The sequence below is a fragment of the Myxine glutinosa genome, chromosome 1, assembly GCF_964187855.1.
Source record: "Myxine glutinosa chromosome 1, kmMyxGlut1.1, whole genome shotgun sequence".
Taxonomy (NCBI): Eukaryota; Metazoa; Chordata; class Myxini; order Myxiniformes; family Myxinidae; genus Myxine; species Myxine glutinosa.
The window spans coordinates 306,041,147-306,061,487 of record NC_136261.1 but is presented as its reverse complement, the minus strand read 5'-3'; the positions used below and the strand labels follow the sequence as shown (position 1 = coordinate 306,061,487).

General features: G+C 43.4%; 1 protein-coding gene across 12 annotated transcripts in view; it reads right to left on the bottom strand.

Moving 5' to 3' along the window:
- LOC137439601 (cadherin EGF LAG seven-pass G-type receptor 2) overlaps positions 1–20,341 on the bottom strand; it is a 460,955-nt gene that overhangs the window by 29,524 nt on the left and 411,090 nt on the right. For 11 of the 12 annotated variants that reach the window (XR_010986965.2, XM_068135567.2, XM_068135551.2 and 8 more), the window contains exons 20-25: positions 19,971–20,120; positions 18,676–18,874; positions 18,393–18,560; positions 12,927–13,044; positions 2,266–2,466; positions 1,972–2,146 (exon numbers count right to left, since the gene is read on the bottom strand). Coding sequence is in view for 11 of the 12 variants with exons in the window: in XM_068135567.2 (XP_067991668.2) it covers positions 1,972–2,146; positions 2,266–2,466; positions 12,927–13,044; positions 18,393–18,560; positions 18,676–18,874; positions 19,971–20,120 (1,011 nt within the window). In the remaining variant the exon portion in view is untranslated. The remainder of the gene's footprint in view (positions 1–1,971; positions 2,147–2,265; positions 2,467–12,926; positions 13,045–18,392; positions 18,561–18,675; positions 18,875–19,970; positions 20,121–20,341) is intronic. The other variant, XM_068135533.2, reaches the window with a different exon arrangement.

The window sequence follows — 20,341 nt, the reverse complement described above, 5'->3', positions numbered from 1 at the left end:
TATGTTTCAATGTTAATAACTATATCAGTCATGACCAAGTCCCTTAGGTGAGAAGATGAACTGGCAGGTGTATAACACCACAAAATCTGATTGAATAAAGAGCAAAACATAGACAAAAGCAAGGAATAATTGTTTCTAGAGATGGAGCGAAAGCACGTTATTTCGTGATAAATCTCACAGATAATACGAGTTCCCCTAGAAGGAAATTCAACACAGGAGGAGGACATTAGGCCCATCAACCCTGTGGCATGGTTGCCAACCTATGGCTATTTCGTGCTGCTGAGCATCAAGCAATGAAGCAGCATGTGCCATTTTTATGAAGCAGCACATACCATTTTTTAAGTCTTTGGTATGACTCAGCCAGGGTTCAAACCACCGACCTCACAGATTCAGAGCAGCCATTCCAATCATTATGCCACTGATTCCTGGTGGTGTAATGGTCAGAGTACTTATCTGGTCTTGGTATCAAAAGCAATAAGAGACATAGACATAGCTTAAAGAAGCATAAAGAAAAGGACGTAGGAAGATTAATCTGGAGGAGGGAAATAATTATATAAATGAGCCTGAAAGTGATTCAATCAATGAACATAGGTTCAGACATAGAGTCTGATCCGGATCTGGCCAGCCAACACAATGACAAGGCTGACTTAATCTCCATCAAGTGAATGAATGAGGAATGAAAAGTGAGTGGAAATATTGACTGAAACACTTTGGGTTGGTCTGTTTACTGTTTCCATCTGAAATGATTGCTCTCAATGTTGGAATCCAGGTTCAAATGCCATACAAGGAGAAAAAAATTGTTGCCGTTTGAAAAATCCATCTTCAAAAACATAAAGGCACACCAATTAGTATAGCTGCATCTGTGCCGCAGATGAAGACCAGATCTAATGCTACTAGTTGGTGGTACCTTAATTTTAGAATCCTGTATCGCACATTAATTTGTCCATTTATCCACCGATGTCTTTATCCACCTTATCCACCTTATCCACCTTATGATATCCACCGATGTCCTTATCCACCTTATGATATCCACCGATGTCCTTATCCACCTTATAATATCCACCGATGTCCTTATACACCTTATGATATCCACCGATGTCCTTATCCACCTTATGATATCCACCGATGTCCTTATCCACCTTATGATATCCACCGATGTCCTTATCCACATTATGATATCCACCGATGTCCTTATCCACCTTATGATATCCACCGATGTCCTTATCCACCTTATCCACCTGATGATATCCACCGATGTCCTTATCCACCTTATGATATCCACCGATGTCCTTATCCACCTTATCCACCTTATGATATCCACCGATGTCCTTATCCACCTTATGATATCCACCGATGTCCTTATCCACCTTATGATATCCACCGATGTCCTTATCCACCTTATGATATCCACCGATGTCCTTATCCACCTTATGATATCCACCGATGTCCTTATCCACCTTATGATATCCACCGATGTCCTTATCCACCTTATGATATCCACCGATGTCTTTATCCACCTTATGATATCCACCGATGTCCTTATCCACCTTATGATATTCACCGATGTTCTTATCCACCTGATGATATCCACCGATGTCCTTATCCACCTGATGATATCCACCGATGTCCTGATCCACCTTATCCACCTTATGATATCCACCGATGTCCTTATCCACCTTATGATATCCACCGATGTCCTTATCCACCTTATGATATCCACCGATGTCCTTATCCACCTGATGATATCCACCGATGTCCTTATCCACCTGATGATATCCACCGACGTCCTGACCCACCTTATCCACCTTATGATATCCACCGATGTCCTAATCCACCTTATCCACCTTATGATATCCACCGATGTCCTTATCCTACATGTGAATTGTTTACAAGCTCCTGCAGGAAGAAGAATGAAATAGTGGCCGAGCACGAAAGAGCAACAGCATGTGTGTGGACAACAAAAGGCCTGACCGGTAATGATGGCAGGAAAGCCCCAGCCGATGGCGTAGTAGAATCGCATGTGGCCGTGGTTGATGTTTCGTAACTCAGCGAGCATCCTGTATATATGTAGCCCTTCGACAAGCAGCCATGTGAAGCAGCACATGAAGAAGTAGTGCAGCAATATGGCAATTACAGTGCAGGCAAACTGAAAATGCAGTGAAAACACAAACGCACAGACAAACCATTATCAAAGCAGGAATCATTAGATACACCAGAAAGTGCTGAGATCACTGAATGAGTTACAGGGAAAAGTTTTTCCCAAACCTGGTTGTCCGTTTGGTGAATCCCAAGCAGGAAAACGAGCTCTGTAAGGAAGGTGGCGAGGAGAAGGTTCTTGTGAATGGAACTGCGATTGGAGCGAAGTGATCTTAGGGCAGAAGTTATCAGGAACGTTGCGACAAGGAAGACCAGAGATGTTCCAAGGGTGGCGTACATTACAATCATTAGCGTCACCTCATTTTCAAGCTGGGGAGACACACATTCATGCCAGAGTTTGCACACGGCCAATAGCGGACAAAGTAATACACAAAGAGCAAGCTACGCGTGGAGCACATAAAACTTCCGACATGCTAGATGCACCACAACTACAACCACCAATGAATATTACTGCATTTAGTGGCGTCAATTATTCCTACCTTCCTGTGAAATTGGATGGAAAGGTTTTTGGCCTGAGTCTTTCCCAAAAAGGCTGGCTTTGGTCTGACTTTTGACTGAAGGTGACGGAATTTGTTCATGTTGCCCGTGATAATTAGCCTACTATTTGTGAATGATACAGTAGGTTCTTTCACATACACCAACAACCAGTGCGAACAGGAGGGACACCTAGTTTAACGTCCAGCCGAGGGATGACAAACACACGATGCCTCGTCCAACATGGAAAACACCGGGATGATAATGTACCGCCGGATCAAGATTAAAACCCAGGCTAGACAGCATAAAGGCGAGTGTACATACCTCTAAATTATCCTGCCAATCTTACACCGACTGCCAAAACCTCCCCCCTTTCCTCTTAACAATTTCCTTCCCTTTCTCCCTTTACAATTGATGAACTGATTTCATTTTGGGATCATGCAGTCAAAGGTCAGAGGTCATGTTGGGTGAAAATCCTTGTAACTTGTGAACCAGTGATGGGATTTTGACCAAAGTTAGTACAAGTATGTATGAATGAATGAATGAATGATCGTTTTAAGGCCATTTTCCCCGCTAGATCGGGGGTTAGCCTTGCGGGTCCCATGACAATCATGGTTCCCTGTTTGAGGCAATGTTTTTATGGCCGGATGCCCTTCCTGGCGCCAACCCTTGGTCACCTCTTACGATGCGCAGGGATACGGTGTACCTATTCTAAACCGGGGTACACACCGGGAATGTATAATGTATAATGATGCAAATATGAACTGATTTCATTTTGGGGTCAAGAGGTCAAAGGTCAGAGTCCGTAATAGGTCTTTGTTACCATGATAACCTAAGAATGGCTGAAGGAACGAAGTCACACTTGGTACAAGTATGTATAATGATGAAAAGTTGAACTAATTAGATTATGGTGTCAAGAGGTCAAAGGTCAGAGATCCCGTTAAGTAAAAATTCTGTTACTGAGCTAACTTGTAAACCAGTGATGGGATTTTTACCATACTTAAAAAAAAACTACATGGGTTCAGGCTTGCAATAGAGCTGACACACACACACACACACACACACACACACACACACACACACACACACACACACACACACACACACACACACACACACACACACACATACACACACACACACACAAACACGTACCAGGGACTCAAACTCAAGACCATGAGAACCTCAACGGTTAAGCCAACACTTTGACTCAAGTATTCAACAAAACTGGAGGAAGTCATTAAGTAATAAAAAAATGAACTTTGGATCATTATCAAAGGGAGCCCCCCTCCCTTTATATAAGGGATCGTTTCTCTGTTTGCAGCTTTAACATGGGGACTGAAAATACGTTTCTCGGCTTCTACTGGACGAAATCGGCTGCAAATTTCAGAAGTAAATGCTTTTTACATCGAAGTAATATGTTCCAAATTTCAACAACGTCTGTTTCCACTTTCTTGAGTTTTATTTAGAAAACCCTCAAAATAACGTTGGTTGGTGTGTGTCCGTCCGTCCATCCTTCCTTCCGTCTGCCCAAAATGTGTTGGAGCTCATATCTCAACGACTATACATTGAAACTCGCTGAAACTTGGAACATAGATCGGCCAATAGGTCTAGTTAATGGCTTTCAAAACAAATTCCACCTAAGTGCTATAGTTTTTGCTTTAAAATGAAATATATATAAATATATATATATACATACATAAATAAATATATAAAAATATACACTTTTTTTTTTTTTTTGTATAGAAGATCGAGGCTCGTGAAAGAGCTAACATTAATCACACAAAAATCAAACCGACACATAAAACACAAAATAAGGGGAGCGGCAGACAAGATGGGGTGAGCGGCAGACAAGATGGGGAGAGAGGGGGAAGGAGACAAACAACATTTGAGAGCAGGGACATCGAGAGAACTGTGGGAGGGAGAGGGCTTGGGGGGAGGTGGGAGAGGTATAAAACATATGGACACTGCAAGGACTTCCAGGAAAGAAGTTGGAATTTCAAAAAAGTGTATCTGGGGTGAATTAGCGGGGGTAGACCATGGGCTCAGGCTTGCAATAAATGCAATAAATGACACATACTTTATAACTCTTCAAAATGTTATGACCAAAATCGAATGTGCTGGATTAATGGCCTTATGGATAAGGCATCAGACTCCCAAGCTGGGGAGTGCAAGTTTGAGTGCCCATCTGGGTTGAATCATTTTTTTGTTCTTACTTTTTGAAGTATTTTATGTCGTCTTGAGCAATCAAAGGGATGCACAAAGCGCCCCTCCCTTTATATGGGATCGTTTCGCTGTATGCAACTTTAAGACGGGGACTGAAAATTTGTTTGTCGGCTTCTACTGGTATAATACATATATATAGTCACGTGAAAAAGTAAGTACACCCCATGTAATGTTTTGACTTTTTCAACATATTTCAACATACAGCTACTTGATCTTCATTTCAACAATATTGATAGATAAAGGTGATATAATATAACAAATATCATGAAACATTTACATTTTGTAGTCCATTGTATAATTTAAATGAACATAAATGCAAATTTCGCATGTGGAAAAAGTAAGTACACCCTTGGCTCTAATAGGTGGTATTTCTCCCTTTGGCAGAAACAACCTCAAGTAGGCATTTCTTATAACTGTCTACCAGTCTCTGACATCGACTGGGAGAAATTTTTGCCCACTCCATGCAGAATTATTTCAGCTGTGCGATGTTTGAGGGGTTTCTTGCATGCACAGCTCGTTTCAAATCCCCCCACAACATCTCGATGGGATTTAGATCCGGACTTTGACTTGGCCATTCCAGAACCCTCCATTTCTTTCTTTTCAGCCATTCCTTGGTGGATTTACTGGTATGTTTAGGGTCATTGTCATGTTGCAAGGTCCACCTTCGGTTGAGCTTCAACTTTCCGACAGATGGCCTCACATTATCCTCAAGCACCCTCTGGTACAATGAAGAATTCATAGTGGATTCTATGATGGTGAGCTGCCCAGGCCCTGATGCAGCAAAGCTGCCCCAAACCAAAATATTTCCACCACCATGCTTTACAATTGGTATCAGGTTCTTGTGGTCAAATGCTGTCTTTGGTTTTCCCCAAACATGTCTTCTGGTACTGTGGCCAAATAGCTCTATCTTATGACTCATCTGTCCAGAGCACATTGTTCCAGAAGTGCTGGTCTTTGCCTAGGTGTTCATTGGCAAACTTTAGTCTTGCCCTGATGTTCTTTCTGGACAGCAAAGGTTTCCTCCTGGCACACCTCCCATACAACAACAAACAACAGGCATTTTAAGGCCATTTTCCCTGCAAGAGCGGGGGTTAGCCTTGCGGTCCCCATGACAATCTTCTCCATTTTGCCCTATTTTCTGCATCTCCCCTTGTTAACCTCCTTGCCCGCAATTCTTCTTCGACCATCTTTAGCCAAGTCTTGGCACACCTCCCATGTAGATCAAATTTGTGCAGCCTCATTTCTAATGTGGGAGCCTGGTGTTGGGCTAGCGGCTAGGGTGCCAGCTTAGGATCCTAGGATCCTGGGTTCGAATCCCGGTCGATCGTTGAATTAACGCCAGGGGGGTTGACTCAGCCTGTCATCCTTCCGAGGTCGGCTAATTGAGTACCAGTCCACTGGTAATTCCCTGTTTGTCGTAAAAGGCGACAAAAAGGGTTGGCGGCAGGAAGGGCATCCGGCCATAAAACATTGCTTCAAAAAGGGGACCAACAAAAACAACAACAACCACGGTGCCCGAAAAAGGCCAACCCCCGCTTTGCGGGGGGAAATGGCCTCAAAGGGTGTTTTTTTTTCTTCTAATGGGAGACTCGTGCACTTTGACATCAACAGTGGCAAGAGCTACCTGTAGGTCACCCCGTGATGACATTCTGGGGTTCTTAGAGACTTCTTTCAGCAGCTTGCGGTCTGCTATTGGGCTGAACTTGCTGGGGCGGCCTGGCCTAGGCCAGTGGGACCGCCGGGACCCACGTGCACTCACAAGTTGTTCTGCGCGTGGGCGGCAGTATCAGACCGGGGCGCCCAAACGCTCCCCGGCCAAAGTTCATCCTGAAAGCGCCCACATTGTGCGGACAAACCCCACCAAGTCGAGGGCCACGTGGTCAGGAGAACCTCGTCCCTTCTGGTCACACTTTGCCTATCGGCCGGCCTCAAAGACCGAAATTGTGTCGGGTACCGATCCTTCGGGTTCGGAACTATGCCACCCTAAAAATCAAACAAGTTGGCAGTTGTTTGGCAGTTGTTTGGAATCAATTGGCAGTTGGCAAACTTTGGCAAACAAACTTTGGCAAACAAAAAGTTGGCAAACAAACAGAATCAATTGGCAAACAATCAAACAAGTTGGCAGTTGTTTGGAATCTTCTCCACTTGTAGATGATCTTCCGGACAGTCAAATGATTGATTTCAAATTGTTTGGAGATCTTTTTAAATCCCTTCCCAGACTCGTAGGCATCTATAACCTTCTTTCTGAAGGCCTCAGAGAGCTCTTTTGATCCAGGCATGGTGATGCTGCACACTTCAACAACAAAGAGCAAACCAAACTAAATGTCTGAGGTTTAAATAAGACAGGTTCCTCCAAGATCCTCTCTGACGATGTTCTAATCATTTGCACCTGAGCTGGTGCATCTGATTCTAATTTTTAGGTATTTGAAGTAGTGATAAATGAAGGGGTGTACTTACTTTTTCCACATGCGAAATTTGCATTTATGTTTATTTAAATTATACAATGGATTACAAAATGTAAATGTTTCATGATATCTATATATATATAACACAGTTTGTGTGTGTGTGTGTGTGTGTGTGTGTGTGTGTGTGTAATGTTACCGATAGACTCCTAAACGGAGAGGCTTACCTGCTTGATATTTGGCATAGACATGCCCATTGAGCCTGGGACGAACATGGCCGAACTCAAAATATTTGACGATCCATATTTTTTATTCATATTTACCTCAGCGCATTTCAGCGCACGGAATCAACGGAATCAGAGCAGGTGGGCGCTGATTCACTCAGAGCGATCACGTGATGACGCTATGACGCTATGAACGCTATGACGTTATGACGCTATGAAAAAAAAAAATCGCTATGACGCTATGAACGCTATGACGCTATGAAACGCTATGAACGATATGACGCTATGACGCTATGAAAAAAAAAATCGCTATGACGCTATGAAACGCTATGAACGCTATGAACGATATGAACGCTATGACGCTATGAAAAAAAAAATCGCTATGACGCTATGAAAAAAAAAATCGCTATGACGCTATGACGCTATGAACGCTATGAACACTATGACGCTATGAACGCTATGACGCTATGAAAAAAAAAATCGCTATGACGCTATGACGCTATGAAAAAAAAAATCGCTCGCTTTACCAAGGGGCTCGCTCTCCCCCTGTTCCCCTCCCCTCCCCCTCCCCTCCCCCGCCCGGCAATGCCGGGTACTTCTGGTAGTTTGTTGTATTATATCACCTTTATCTATCAATATTGTTGAAATGAAGATCAAATAGCTGTATGTTGAAATATGTTGAAAAAGTCAAAACTTTACATGGGGTGTACTTACTTTTTCACGTGACTGTATGTGTATATACAGTACATTATACCAGTAGAAGCCGACAAACAAATTTTCAGTCCCTCATCTTAAAGTTGCATATATATATATATATATATATAACTGTGAGAAATAGTAGAAACTCCACAGTACGAGCAGGGTGTCTCATTTGTATTAAATAAATAATCGGGAGATTAAATAAGACGAGACCGTATCCCTGCGTGTCGTAGGAGGCGACTAAGAGGGTTGGCGTCAGGAAGGGCATCCGGCCATAAAAAAAAACAAAAAACATTGCCTCAAAAAGAGAACCATGACAATTACAACTACATGTGGGCAGGGTACAGCCCGAAGTGGAGATCGGTTTCTGAGGTTTGGGACATGGAATGTAGGGACAATGACAGGGAGATCAGGAGAAGTGGTGGAAGTATTGGTCAGAAGAAGAGTGGACATATGTTGTGTGCAAGAGACGAGATGGAAGGGAAGTGGTGTGAGAATGGTGAAGGGTAGGCAGGGACAGAAATACAAGTTTGTGTGGCAAGGGTGCCTGGAGGGCGTGAATGGTGTTGGTGTCCTGGTTTCTGAGGAGTTTGTAGACAGTGTGGTGAGTGTGACTAGAGTGAGTGATAGGTTGATGATGGTGAAAATGATGATTGGAAAGCTCTTGGTGAACGTCATCTCGGGATACGCTCCGCAGGTTGGTCGGAGCGATGAAGAGAAGGACAAGTTCTGGTGTGCGATAGAGAAGCTGATGGAAAACGTGAAAGATGAGGAAGTTGTTGTGGTAGGAGGAGACCTAAATGGACATGTGGGAAGGAGTATGGATGGTTTTGACGGAGTTCATGGGGGTTACGGATATGGTGTGAGAAATGGAGAAGGTGAAAGGATTTTGGAGTTTGCTGATGGAGCTGATTTGTTGATTTGTAATACTCAGTTCCAGAAAGAGGATAATAAGCTTGTTACATACACGTCAGGTGGGTCGACGACAACCGTTGACTACCTGATGGTGCGTAGGCGAGATAGGGGGCACCTCCGAGACACAAAGGTGATCCCGGGGGAGGAGGCTGTTTCACAGCACCACTTGGTTGTCTGCGACGTCAGGGTGAAAGGTGCGAGGAGAGCTCGGCGGGTGAAGTACCAACCGAGAATGAAGGTGTGGAGGTTGAAAGAGGTGACAGTAAGGGAGGCATTAAAAGAGAGGCTGAGTAGGGTCGAGGATGATGTGGTTGAGCTTGAAAGTGGTTGGATGTCAATGAAAGCTAGTCTGTTGGGAGCCGTTGGTGAGGTATGTGGATGGACAAAAGGACCACCGAGGCACTCGGAAACATGGTGGTGGGATGATGAAGTTGGAAAGAGGATTGACGAGAAGAGGAAGAAGTTCAAGGAGTGGCAGAAGGCGAAGGGTACGGGAGCAGAAACAGCAGAGCATGAAAGTTATAAGGCAGCCAGGAAGGCTGCAAAGAAAGAGGTAGCAAAGGTGCAGGAGGCATGTAGGAAAATGTTCGGAGAACGCTTGGATTCGGAAGAGGGTCAGAAAGCAGTATTCAGGATTGCAAAGCAGATAGCGAAAGAGAGGTGTGATGTGATGGGGGTGAGCTGCTTGAAGGATGAAGTGGGACAAATCGTTGTCGACCCAGATGGAATTAAAGGAAGATGGAAAAGATATATGGAAATGCTGTTGAATACAGAGAATGAATGGGATGGCAACATAGAGAGTAACCCAGTTTTAGGACCGGCAGAGAAGATAACTGAGAAGGAAGTTGAGGAAGCGATAAAAGCAATGAAGGGTAGAAAAGCGGGAGGGCCGACGGGAGTTGTGGGAGATATGTTGAAGGCAGCAGGAAGTTGGGGTGTGAAGAGAATGACAGAGATCTGTAATCTGGTGGTGAAAGAAGGCCGCATTCCAGTGGTTTGGGAACTGAGTACCCTCGTCCCTCTATACAAGGGGAAAGGTGACCCTCTGGAGTGTGGCTCGTATCGAGCGATAAAGTTATTGGAGCATGGAATGAAGGTATTGGAAAGGGTGTTGGAGAGGAGGATAAGGAAGAAAGTGAAGATCGACGAAATGCAGTTTGGATTTATGCCAGGAAGAGGAACGACAGACGCACTTTTCATTGTGAGGCAGTTGCAGGAGAAGTACATGGAGAAGAGGAAGAAGTTGTTTCTTGGGTTTGTTGATCTGGAGAAAGCATTCGATCGGGTTCCACGCAAAGTATTGACATGGGCATTGAGGAAGTTAGGAGTGGAGGAATGGTTGATCAGAGTAGTGATGGCAATGTACAAAAGAGCACGCACAGCTGTAAGGACAAAGGACGGGAACAGTGGTGAGTTTGAGGTGAAGGTGGGAGTGCATCAGGGGTCGGTACTAAGTCCACTACTATTTGTAGCTGTGATGGAGGTGCTGGCTCAGAACGTAAAGGAGGGTTTACCGTGGGAGTTGTTGTATGCAGATGATCTGGTGTTGATTGCGGAAAGTATGGATGGACTGAAGGAAAAGATGAACACGTGGAAGGAATGTATGGAGACAAAAGGTCTGAAGGTGAATATCGGAAAGACGAAGGTGATGGCAAGTGGTAAAGCATGTGGTGAGGTGGAAAGAACTGGGAAGTGGCCCTGTGCTGTGTGTAGGAAGGGTGTCGGAGTGAACTCCATTCAGTGTACAATGTGCGCTGAGTGGGTTCATCAAAAATGTAGTGGTCTGAGAGGGTCATTAACCAGTGTGGCAGCTACATTCAAATGTAAGGTGTGCACAGAGGGAGCTGCAGATGGAGGAAATGTTGAGTTGGATCTTGGAGACGGCGTGAAGCTGGAAGGTGTGAAAACATTTTGCTACCTCGGAGACATGCTGAATGGAGAAGGTGGATCGGACTCGGCAACGGTTGCTCGAGTGAGATGTGCATGGAAGAAGTTTCGGGAATTGAGTGGCGTGCTGATGATGAGGGGAGTGTCGTTGAAGCTGAAGGGAAAGGTGTCTGCTGCATGTGTGAGAAGTGTTATGATTTATGGGAGCGAGACATGGGTAATGAACGTAGAGCAGCAACGAAGGTTGGAAAGGGTGGAAATGCGAAGGGTTCGACGGATGTGCGGAGTATCGTTGAGAGAGAGGAAGACAAATGATGAATTGCGAAAGATGATGGGAATAGAGCCTGTGATTGATGCTGTGAAGAGGAACAGGTTGAGATGGTTTGGTCATGTGTTGAGGAAGGATGAAAGTGACTGGTTGAGAAGAGTGATGGAAATGAATGTAGAAGGAAGTAGAAGACGGGGAAGACCGAGAAAGACTTGGCTAAAGATGGTGGAAGAAGAAATGCGGGCAAGGGGGTTAACAAGGAGAGATGCAGAAAATAGGGCAAAATGGAGAAGATTGTCATGGGGACCGCAAGGCTAACCCCCGCTCTAGCAGGGAAAATGGCCTTTAAAATGCATGTTGTTGTTGTTGTTGTTGAGGACGTAGCTTCAGGACGGTCAATCTTTAATTCTCGACAAGCTTTCGACCAACAAAGGTCTTCTTCTTAGTCGTCCCCAAGTTCAGGGGAAGACTTGAACTTGGGGACTTCCCGATTATATATATATATATATATATATATATATATATATATATATATACAGTATATACATATATATATATATATATATATATATATATATATATATATATATATATATATATATATACATATATATATATATATATATATATATACATATATATATATATATATATATATATATATACATATACATATATATATATATATACATATACACATATATATATATATATACATATACATATATATATACATATACATATATATATATATATATATATATATATATATATATATATATATATATATATATATATATATACATACACACTTTATACCCCTTTAAAATATTTTAAAAAATATTCTAATGTGCTGGCTCAATGACCTAATGGATAAAGCATCAGACACCCAAGCTGGGGAGTGTGGTTTCGAATCCATCTGGGTCGAATATTTTTTCCCCTTACTTTTTCAATTCCTTTATATTGTCTTGAATAAAGTCTTGTACGATTAACAAATGCATTTTGTTTGTATTAAAAATGTATCTTGTGAAAAATTCCAGGGGCATAGAAAAGGCCCCTTTATATGGTACGTGCCATGTGGCAAACTATAGAAAAGAAGGGACATTCTTGGGTAAAATGCCAGGGGCATAGAAAAGGCCCCTTTATATCAGGGTGTATGCCATGTGGCAAAGTAGAGAAAAGAAAGGACATTCCATAGCTTATAGAAAATGTCGAACAATAGAAAAGAAGGGACATTCAAAAAATCCCATGTGCATGCTGGACTACCCTTGTGTTCTCAGGAGGAACCAAGTAATGCTCGAGAAATGTTCAAATAAAGGGGCACCCTACATCTGGCAAATAAACGAGATTTACTTCTTCATGCAGGTGTTTGAATCAAAGTGGCACCCCATGACTGGAGACCATTTTTCCAGATCAAAAGGTCCAGAGGATCCATGAAGACGAGATTTTTTGAATGCCCCTTCTTTTCTATTGTTCGACATTTTCTATGAGCTATGGAATAGTCCCTTCTTTTCTCTACTTTGCCACATGGCACATACCCTTATATAAAGGGGCCTTTTCTATGCCTCTGGCATTTTACCCCCAAAATTTTTTATATTACGATGCAACATCTACCATATCCGGTCAATGACTCAGGCGATAGATAAAGCAATCACTGGCAGATCTGCACCTCACCTCCCGATTAGACATGTCCATGAGAACAGCGAAGGTGGATAGCTGTGAGCAGCGGCAGCTGAGGTGGGAGCCATTTCGCTCAAGGACCTCACAGCCTCGGGCCGACCAGCTGCCATGACTGTTACAGAGAAAAACGAAAGCGCATCAAATGATAATATTATTGACATGATTAATAATCACATCACCAATTATAATTATCATCGTGGACATCGTTCATTGTGATAATTTGTCCAAAGAATGACAAAGAAAACCTTGAAAATAATGTTCACATTGTGATTGAAAGGAAGTAGGTTAAATACACCAGGCAGTTTGTCATCACAGAAATAATGAAATAATAGAAAAAGAAATAGAAATGAAAACTATGCTTCTCCCTCGAGCCTTTAATAGAAATTGTTTGGCCTGAAAATGTGATGAATGATGGCTGCAATCAAGCTGGCAATCTTATGAGAAGAACCAAGAGATTTGTAATTGCAATAAACCGAAAATAGCTGTCACTGACAAATTAAATGAATGGGGAGTAAGAAATGTATTGATGTGCGCAGTTAGCAATCTCAAATGATATTGAATTTTCTTCAATCAGATTACATCTCCGTTGGTCTGTTTATCTTCTCTTTTTACCCTCGCCAGCTGAGGACAGGGTATTGCCTTCGGATCCCTTTGTTTGTTTGCCCACACAAAACGTAAGTATGTGTATTAATTACATTAGGCGCTTTAGAACCTCAAGACCCTTTACAACCCCTAAGACCTTTCCAAACCTTTACAACCCTGAGACCCATTAAGACCACAAAGACCCTCAAGACCATGATGCCCCACAAAGACCATAAAACCCCTAAAACTCTTCGGACCCCAAAGACCATGAAAGACACTTAAAACACTTTAGAGCCTTTAGAACCCTAAGATCCTTTGAGACCCCAAGACCCTCAATAACTCTAGGACCATTTCAAACCCCCTAAGACCCCCTCAAACGCCAAGACCCTTTATAGCCCTAAAATCCTTTAATACCCTTTCGAACCCCAAACACATTAAGACCTAAAAGACCCACAGGACCCAAAAGACACCAAAGACCCAAAATAATCAAAAGATCCCAAAGACCCTGAACACCCAGAGGACCTTTAAAGACCCAGAACCAACCAGAACCAGAACCAACCCCAACCCAGAACTTTAAAGACCCAAAACACCCCAATAACCCTGAAAGGCCCAGAAGACCCCAAAAAGACTCAGAAAACCCCAAAGACCCAAAAGACTCTGAAGACCCAAAATTCCCAGAGGACCTGAAAGACCATTAAAGACCCCAAAGACTCTTAAATACCACAAAGACATAAAATACCCTTAAAGACCGCAAAGACCCTTTAAGACCTGAAGACCTAAAAGACCTAGAGGACTGACAGCCCTAAAATACCCTGAGGATCCAAAAGACCCTGAGGACCCAAAAGACCCTTAAAGACCCAGAGGACCCGAAAGACCATTAAAGACCCAAAAGACCCCAACGACTCTTAAATACCACAAAGACCTAAAATACCCTTAAAGACCCCAAAGACCCTTTAAGACCCTGCATGAAGACCCAAAATACCTAGAGGACTGAGAGCCCTAAAAGACCCTGAGGACCAAAAATTCCCAGAGGTCCCAAAAGACCCTGAAAGACCCCAAAGACTCTTAAAGACCCCAAATATCCAAATACCCTTAAACATCCCAAACACCCTGAATACCCAAAATACCCTTTAAGACCCTGCCTGAAGATCCAGAGGACTGAGAGCCCTAAAATACCCTGAAGACCCAAAAGACCCCATGGTCCCAAATTACCCAAAAGACCCCAAGGACCCAAAAGACCCCAAAATACCCAACAGACCCCGAGGATCCAAAAGACCCCAAGGACCCAAAATATCCCGAGGACCCAAAATACCCAGGGGACCCAAAAGACAAAAAAAACCCCAAGGATCCAAAGGTCAAGACCACACACGTCCTTGCGAGGGTTTGCAATCTCTGCTCGTTCTTGTTTAACTTGCATTCAGATTCTTCTTTCTATTTACATTTCTACAGTATATTCATTTGTTATCCATTACCCCAATTACTCGAGCAAGTCTCATTCTCACTATTATCACGATCGAATCAACATCAGCCTGTTTCAATCCACCGCAGGATAAAGCTGGGTGTCTCTCAACTTGATGGTGTAATAGTCAGAACGTCGGCTCTGAGTCTGGGAGGTTGGCAGGTCAAACCCCGGCCGAGTCATACCAAACACTTTAAAAGCGCATGGACCCTATAGGTTGGCATCCATGTGGAGGGGGAAATTCCTCCTGAGGAAACACGCAGCTAAGTGCAGTGAGAATGGAATTGTGGCATTTCTGGTACACAGAGTGCACCGGGAAGTGACGGCGCTTTCCTCAAGCTCAGTGTCTAACAGTTTTGTATCATGTCTCGTGTATTTATTATCATTACCTCCGTCACCAAAGGTGGATGGAGGTTATATTTTCACCCGTCTGATTGTTACTTGGCAAAACTTTTTTTTTTTGATAAGTTTGTTGATCACTCCGGTTTGTGTGTTTGTGTGTGTGTTTGTTACTTGGCAAAATATATATATATTTTAATGATTCTATTTTGGTGAAGATCTGGATTCGGATCCGGCAAGTAGAATTTTTGAAGTGCTTCTTCACCATTGGGAGATAGGGCCAAAACCGACACATAGCAGGATATCTCACAAAGATATGGACGGATTTGGACGAAGCCTGGTGGAGAAGTTGTGTTTATGACAAGGATTAATCGATTCGATTTTTGTGAAGATCTGAATGTGGATTCGGATACGAGAGTTAATTAATTTTTAAGTGATTCTTCACCATTGAGTGATAGGGCTAAAACCGAAACATACACCACATGACCAAAAGTATGTGGACACCAAAACATCGACCATCTCATTCCAAAATCATGGGCATTAATATGGAGTTGGTCCCCCCCTTTGCTGCTATAACAGCCTCCACTCTTCAGGGAAGGCTTTCCACTAGATGTTGGAACATTGCTGTAGGGATTTGCTTCCATTCAGCCACAAGAGCATTAGTGAGGTCGGGCACTGATGTTGGGCGATTAGGCCTGGCTCGCAGTCAGCATTCCAATTCATCCCATAGGTGTTCGATGGGGTTGAGGTCAGGGCTCTGTGCAGGCCAGTCAAGTTCTTCCACACCGATCTCGACAAACATTTTTGCATGGACCTCGCTTTGTGCACGGGGGGCATTGTCATGCTGAAAAAGGAAAGGGCCTTCTCCAAACTGTTGCCAAATAGTTGGAAGCACACAATCGTCTGGATTGTCATTGTATGTTGTAACGTTAAGATTTCCCTTCAATGGAACTAAGGGGCCTAGCCTGAACCATGAAAAACAGCCGAAGACCATTATTCCTCCTCCACCAAACTTTACAGGTGGCACTATGCATTCGGGTAGGTAGCGTTCTCCTGGCATCCGCCAAACCCAGATTCGTCCGTCGGATTGCCAGATGGTGAAGCGTCATTCATCACTCCAGAGAACGCGTTTTCACTGCTCCAGAGTCCAATGGCGACGAGCTTTACACCACTCCAGCTGATGCCTGGCATTGCGCATGGTGATCTTAGGCTTGTGTGCGGCTGCTTGGCCATGGCAACCCATGTCATGAAGCTCCCGACGAACAGTTGTTGTGCTGACGTTGCTTCCAGAGGCAGTTTGGAACTCGGTAGTGAGTGTTGCAACCATGGACAGACGACTTTTATGCACTACGCGCTTCAGCACTCAGTGGTCCTGTTCTGTGAGCTTTTGTGGCCTACCAGTTCGTGTCTGAGCTGTTGTTGCTCCTCGCCGTTTCCACTTCACAATAACAGCACTTACAGTTGACAGGGGCAGCTCTAGCAGGGCAGAAATTTGACGAACTGACTGGATGGAAAGGTGGCATCCTATGGCGGTGCCACGTTGAAAATCACAGAGCTCTTCAGTACGGTCCATTCTACTGCCAATGTTTGTCTGTGGAGATTGCATGGCTGTGTGCTTGATTATATATATACGTCAGCAATGGGTGTGGCTGAAACAGCCGAATCCACTAATTAGAAGGGGTGTTTGCAGGTTGGGTGTGTGACAAGGACAAATCGATTTGATTTTGGTGAAGATCTGAATATGGATTCGGATAGGAGAATTATTTAATTTTTAAGTGATTCTTCACCATTGAGGGATTGGGCGAAAAGCGATATATAGATATACACCATGATATCAAAAAAGGTTATGGACGAGTTATGACTAAACTTGGTGGACGAGTTGATTAGGTGACAAGAACAAGCCGATTAGATTTTGATTCAGGTCCGAATCCAGATCCGGCCTATCAGTGGGATACAAAACAAACTGTTCAGCCTGGCGGAGGTATGCATTCACCGAGTGCCATTCTAGTTTGTCTCTATGTCCATGTTAATGATATGTGTGTTTATGTGTGTGTGTGTGTGTGTGTGTGTGTGTGTCAGCTCTGCTACGAGCCTTAGATCATGTAAACACAACACACACACAACATGCATTTTAAGGCCATTTTCCCTGCTAGAGCGGGGGTTAGCCTTGCGGTCCCCATGACAATCTTCTCCATTTTGCCCTATTTTCTGCATCTCCCCTTGTTAACCCCCTTGCCCGCATTTCTTCTTCCACCATCTTTAGCCAAGTCTTTCTCGGTCTTCCCCGTCCTCTACTTCCTTCTACATTCATTTCAATCATTCTTCTCAACCAGTCACTTTCATCCTTCCTCAACACATGACCAAACCATCTCAAACTGTTTCTCTTCACAGCATCCATCACAGGCTCTATTCCCATCATCTTTCGCAATTCATCATTTGTCTTCCTCTCTCTCAACGACACTCCGCACATCCACCGAACCATTCGCATTTCCACCCTTTCCAGCCTTCGTTGCTGAAATTGCATTGCATATTGGCATAATTGTATATTGGCATATTGGCATATATATTGGCATAATTGCATATTGGCATAAATTGCATTGGCATACACCTCACTCGCCAATTGCTGATTGATGAGAGTTAGTCAACAATTTGTAATTTGTTCAGGGTGCTTGCTGACAATAACTTGTCTACTGCCCAATAAAGACACCATCCTCCATCGACTAGTGCTCGTAGCTGCATCATCCGTCTTAACGTCCTTCGGATGGACTCCAGGCTGAGAGTTTATAGCTGGATCGGGATTTTAACCAAGGCTAAATGCGCATATGTCTATTCTATCCTGCCAATTCCAACGACAATATATTCGATAGAATCAGCCACATCTTGTCATTAGATGTCCCCGATTGGTTGTGTCAGATCAAATGCTTTTTATTGCCAATCAGGGCCCTAAAAAATTCAAATTGGTTGCCTCTCCAGAAATTACATTGAAATTCGCTGTTTCATGAATGGCGAAATGATGCATTTTTACATGTAAGGCAAATTCCTTGTTTATTTTTGTGTATCCCTTTCCCTGTGTCTCATACAGCAATGACTGGTTCCAGGACACGCAAATGGGCTTGCTGCGGTTACGGGTCTGCAGCAGGCGAAAATGAATGATGATGGGTGTTGCAAGGTGGCGCAGCGTCAATGGTTCTTCACTATGTGCAGACACGCTCAACACCGCACTGTTTATCACTGGCCGCTTGGGGAGCCTGTAGGAAAATATCAGCAAGGGTTTAAATCTGTATCTGTCTACTCAACTCTCATCCACCCCTCTATGCAGTGCATAATTCATATATTGTGCACTCTCTACCTCTTTTTTAATACCTGAGGTTTCTGCGGTCAGAGTCGTAGTGTGGTGGAAGCAGTTGCCCCAGAGAACGGTACACAAGCACTGTTGCCACAGCTTGTGCAGGATGGCTGTCATGGTGCCTCTTCTTCCTGCTGGAGTCCACACCCATTTGTTCACCAGCAGCCATTACGTCATAGTCCAGGGGCTGGTCTTCCCATGATCCATCTGATAAGACTGTGGTTAGTAAAAGTTGAGGCACAGGAAATGTTACTGTCATGGCTACCATGAATGTCTCGAAGAAATATTATTATAAATGATTTATAATGCAAGTTATCTTTGTTATCATAAATGTAATGCCATTTTTTTAATGCATAACGATGTACAATTAAACTTAGAGACAGGAGGAGGCTATTTGTCCCATCATTGTACACCATTATTACCATTAACTTAATCTAACTTAGCACCCACATTATGTATTTAAACCATTTGATATCAAGGCAGGGAGTTTAATCAAGTTAATGACACATTATGGCATACTCATTTTGACAGATACCACCAAGCACTGTAAATGCCCATCACGTACACTTTCATCATAGAAGCATATGGCTGCTAAAGCAGTTCCCTGGGCTAGTGGGTATGCCCCTGGATGGGTCGTCACTCCAACGCAGGACACTCAAATGGCTCATTCTTCCCAGTAAGCTGGTACTCATTTTTGGCGACCTCAGAAGGATGACATGCTGAATGAATCCACCTGGTGTTAATCAATAGATGGGCTGACAGGATGGTCAAGAGATACTCTACTCGCCCTTCAGTTGTCTCGCCTGGGTTCGAATCCCGATCCAGCTAGAAACTGTCAGTTTGGTGTTTCACAGGCAGGGTGATTCATCACTGTGTATGACGTCCCTGGAATGGACCTTAAACTGGGGGTCCCTGTCTGCCAGCATGGGTTAGTGGACGTTAAAAAGATCCGATGGTGTCCTTCGCAAAGAGTAGACGAGTATCACCGGCACCATGGCCAAATTTCAAATTCCTGCCCTAACGAGGCGAATGTCAGGCCTGGCCAGGCCGGTTCATGAAAGACTTGATCCAAGGATAATAGTGGCTGTTAAAGAACAACAACAGTTGTTCTGATTAGGAGTATGGTATTTAATAACTTGCAATCGTCTTTACATTTATGGAGAGATGGTTTGTCAAACCAAGTTTTGTCGATAAATCAAAATACGCCAACGAATGATATAATGAGCATGCGCAACTCCAGATAAATAAGCAAACTGTATGAATTACAGAGATTGAAAGAAATCCTAAAGTTAAACCTGGCACTGTATCGTACAAGGGTTCAGTGGTGGTTGAAAGATGGCATCTGTGACAAAGACCGATGTGTCTGTGTCCCCGAACTTGTGCCCACGGAAGAGAGGCCCATCGTAGCGTGGAAGCTGCGGAGAGGTCACATTGTGCCGATTGATGTGCTCAATACTGAGAACTGCAAAGAACGAAGAAGGAATAAGAGAAGATGTAAGTTTCAGAACAATGGCAGCAAGTATGTGCATTTCAGGGCAATACATTGAATTACCTTCACTAAAAATACGTTGTCATAGAACTACTGTTATTCAGGGTACTTATGTAATCGGTTATATATTCATTGGAAGAGTACCGAATATGATAGGTAATCAATATGTTATGGGGCTTACAAGACAGTGTTGC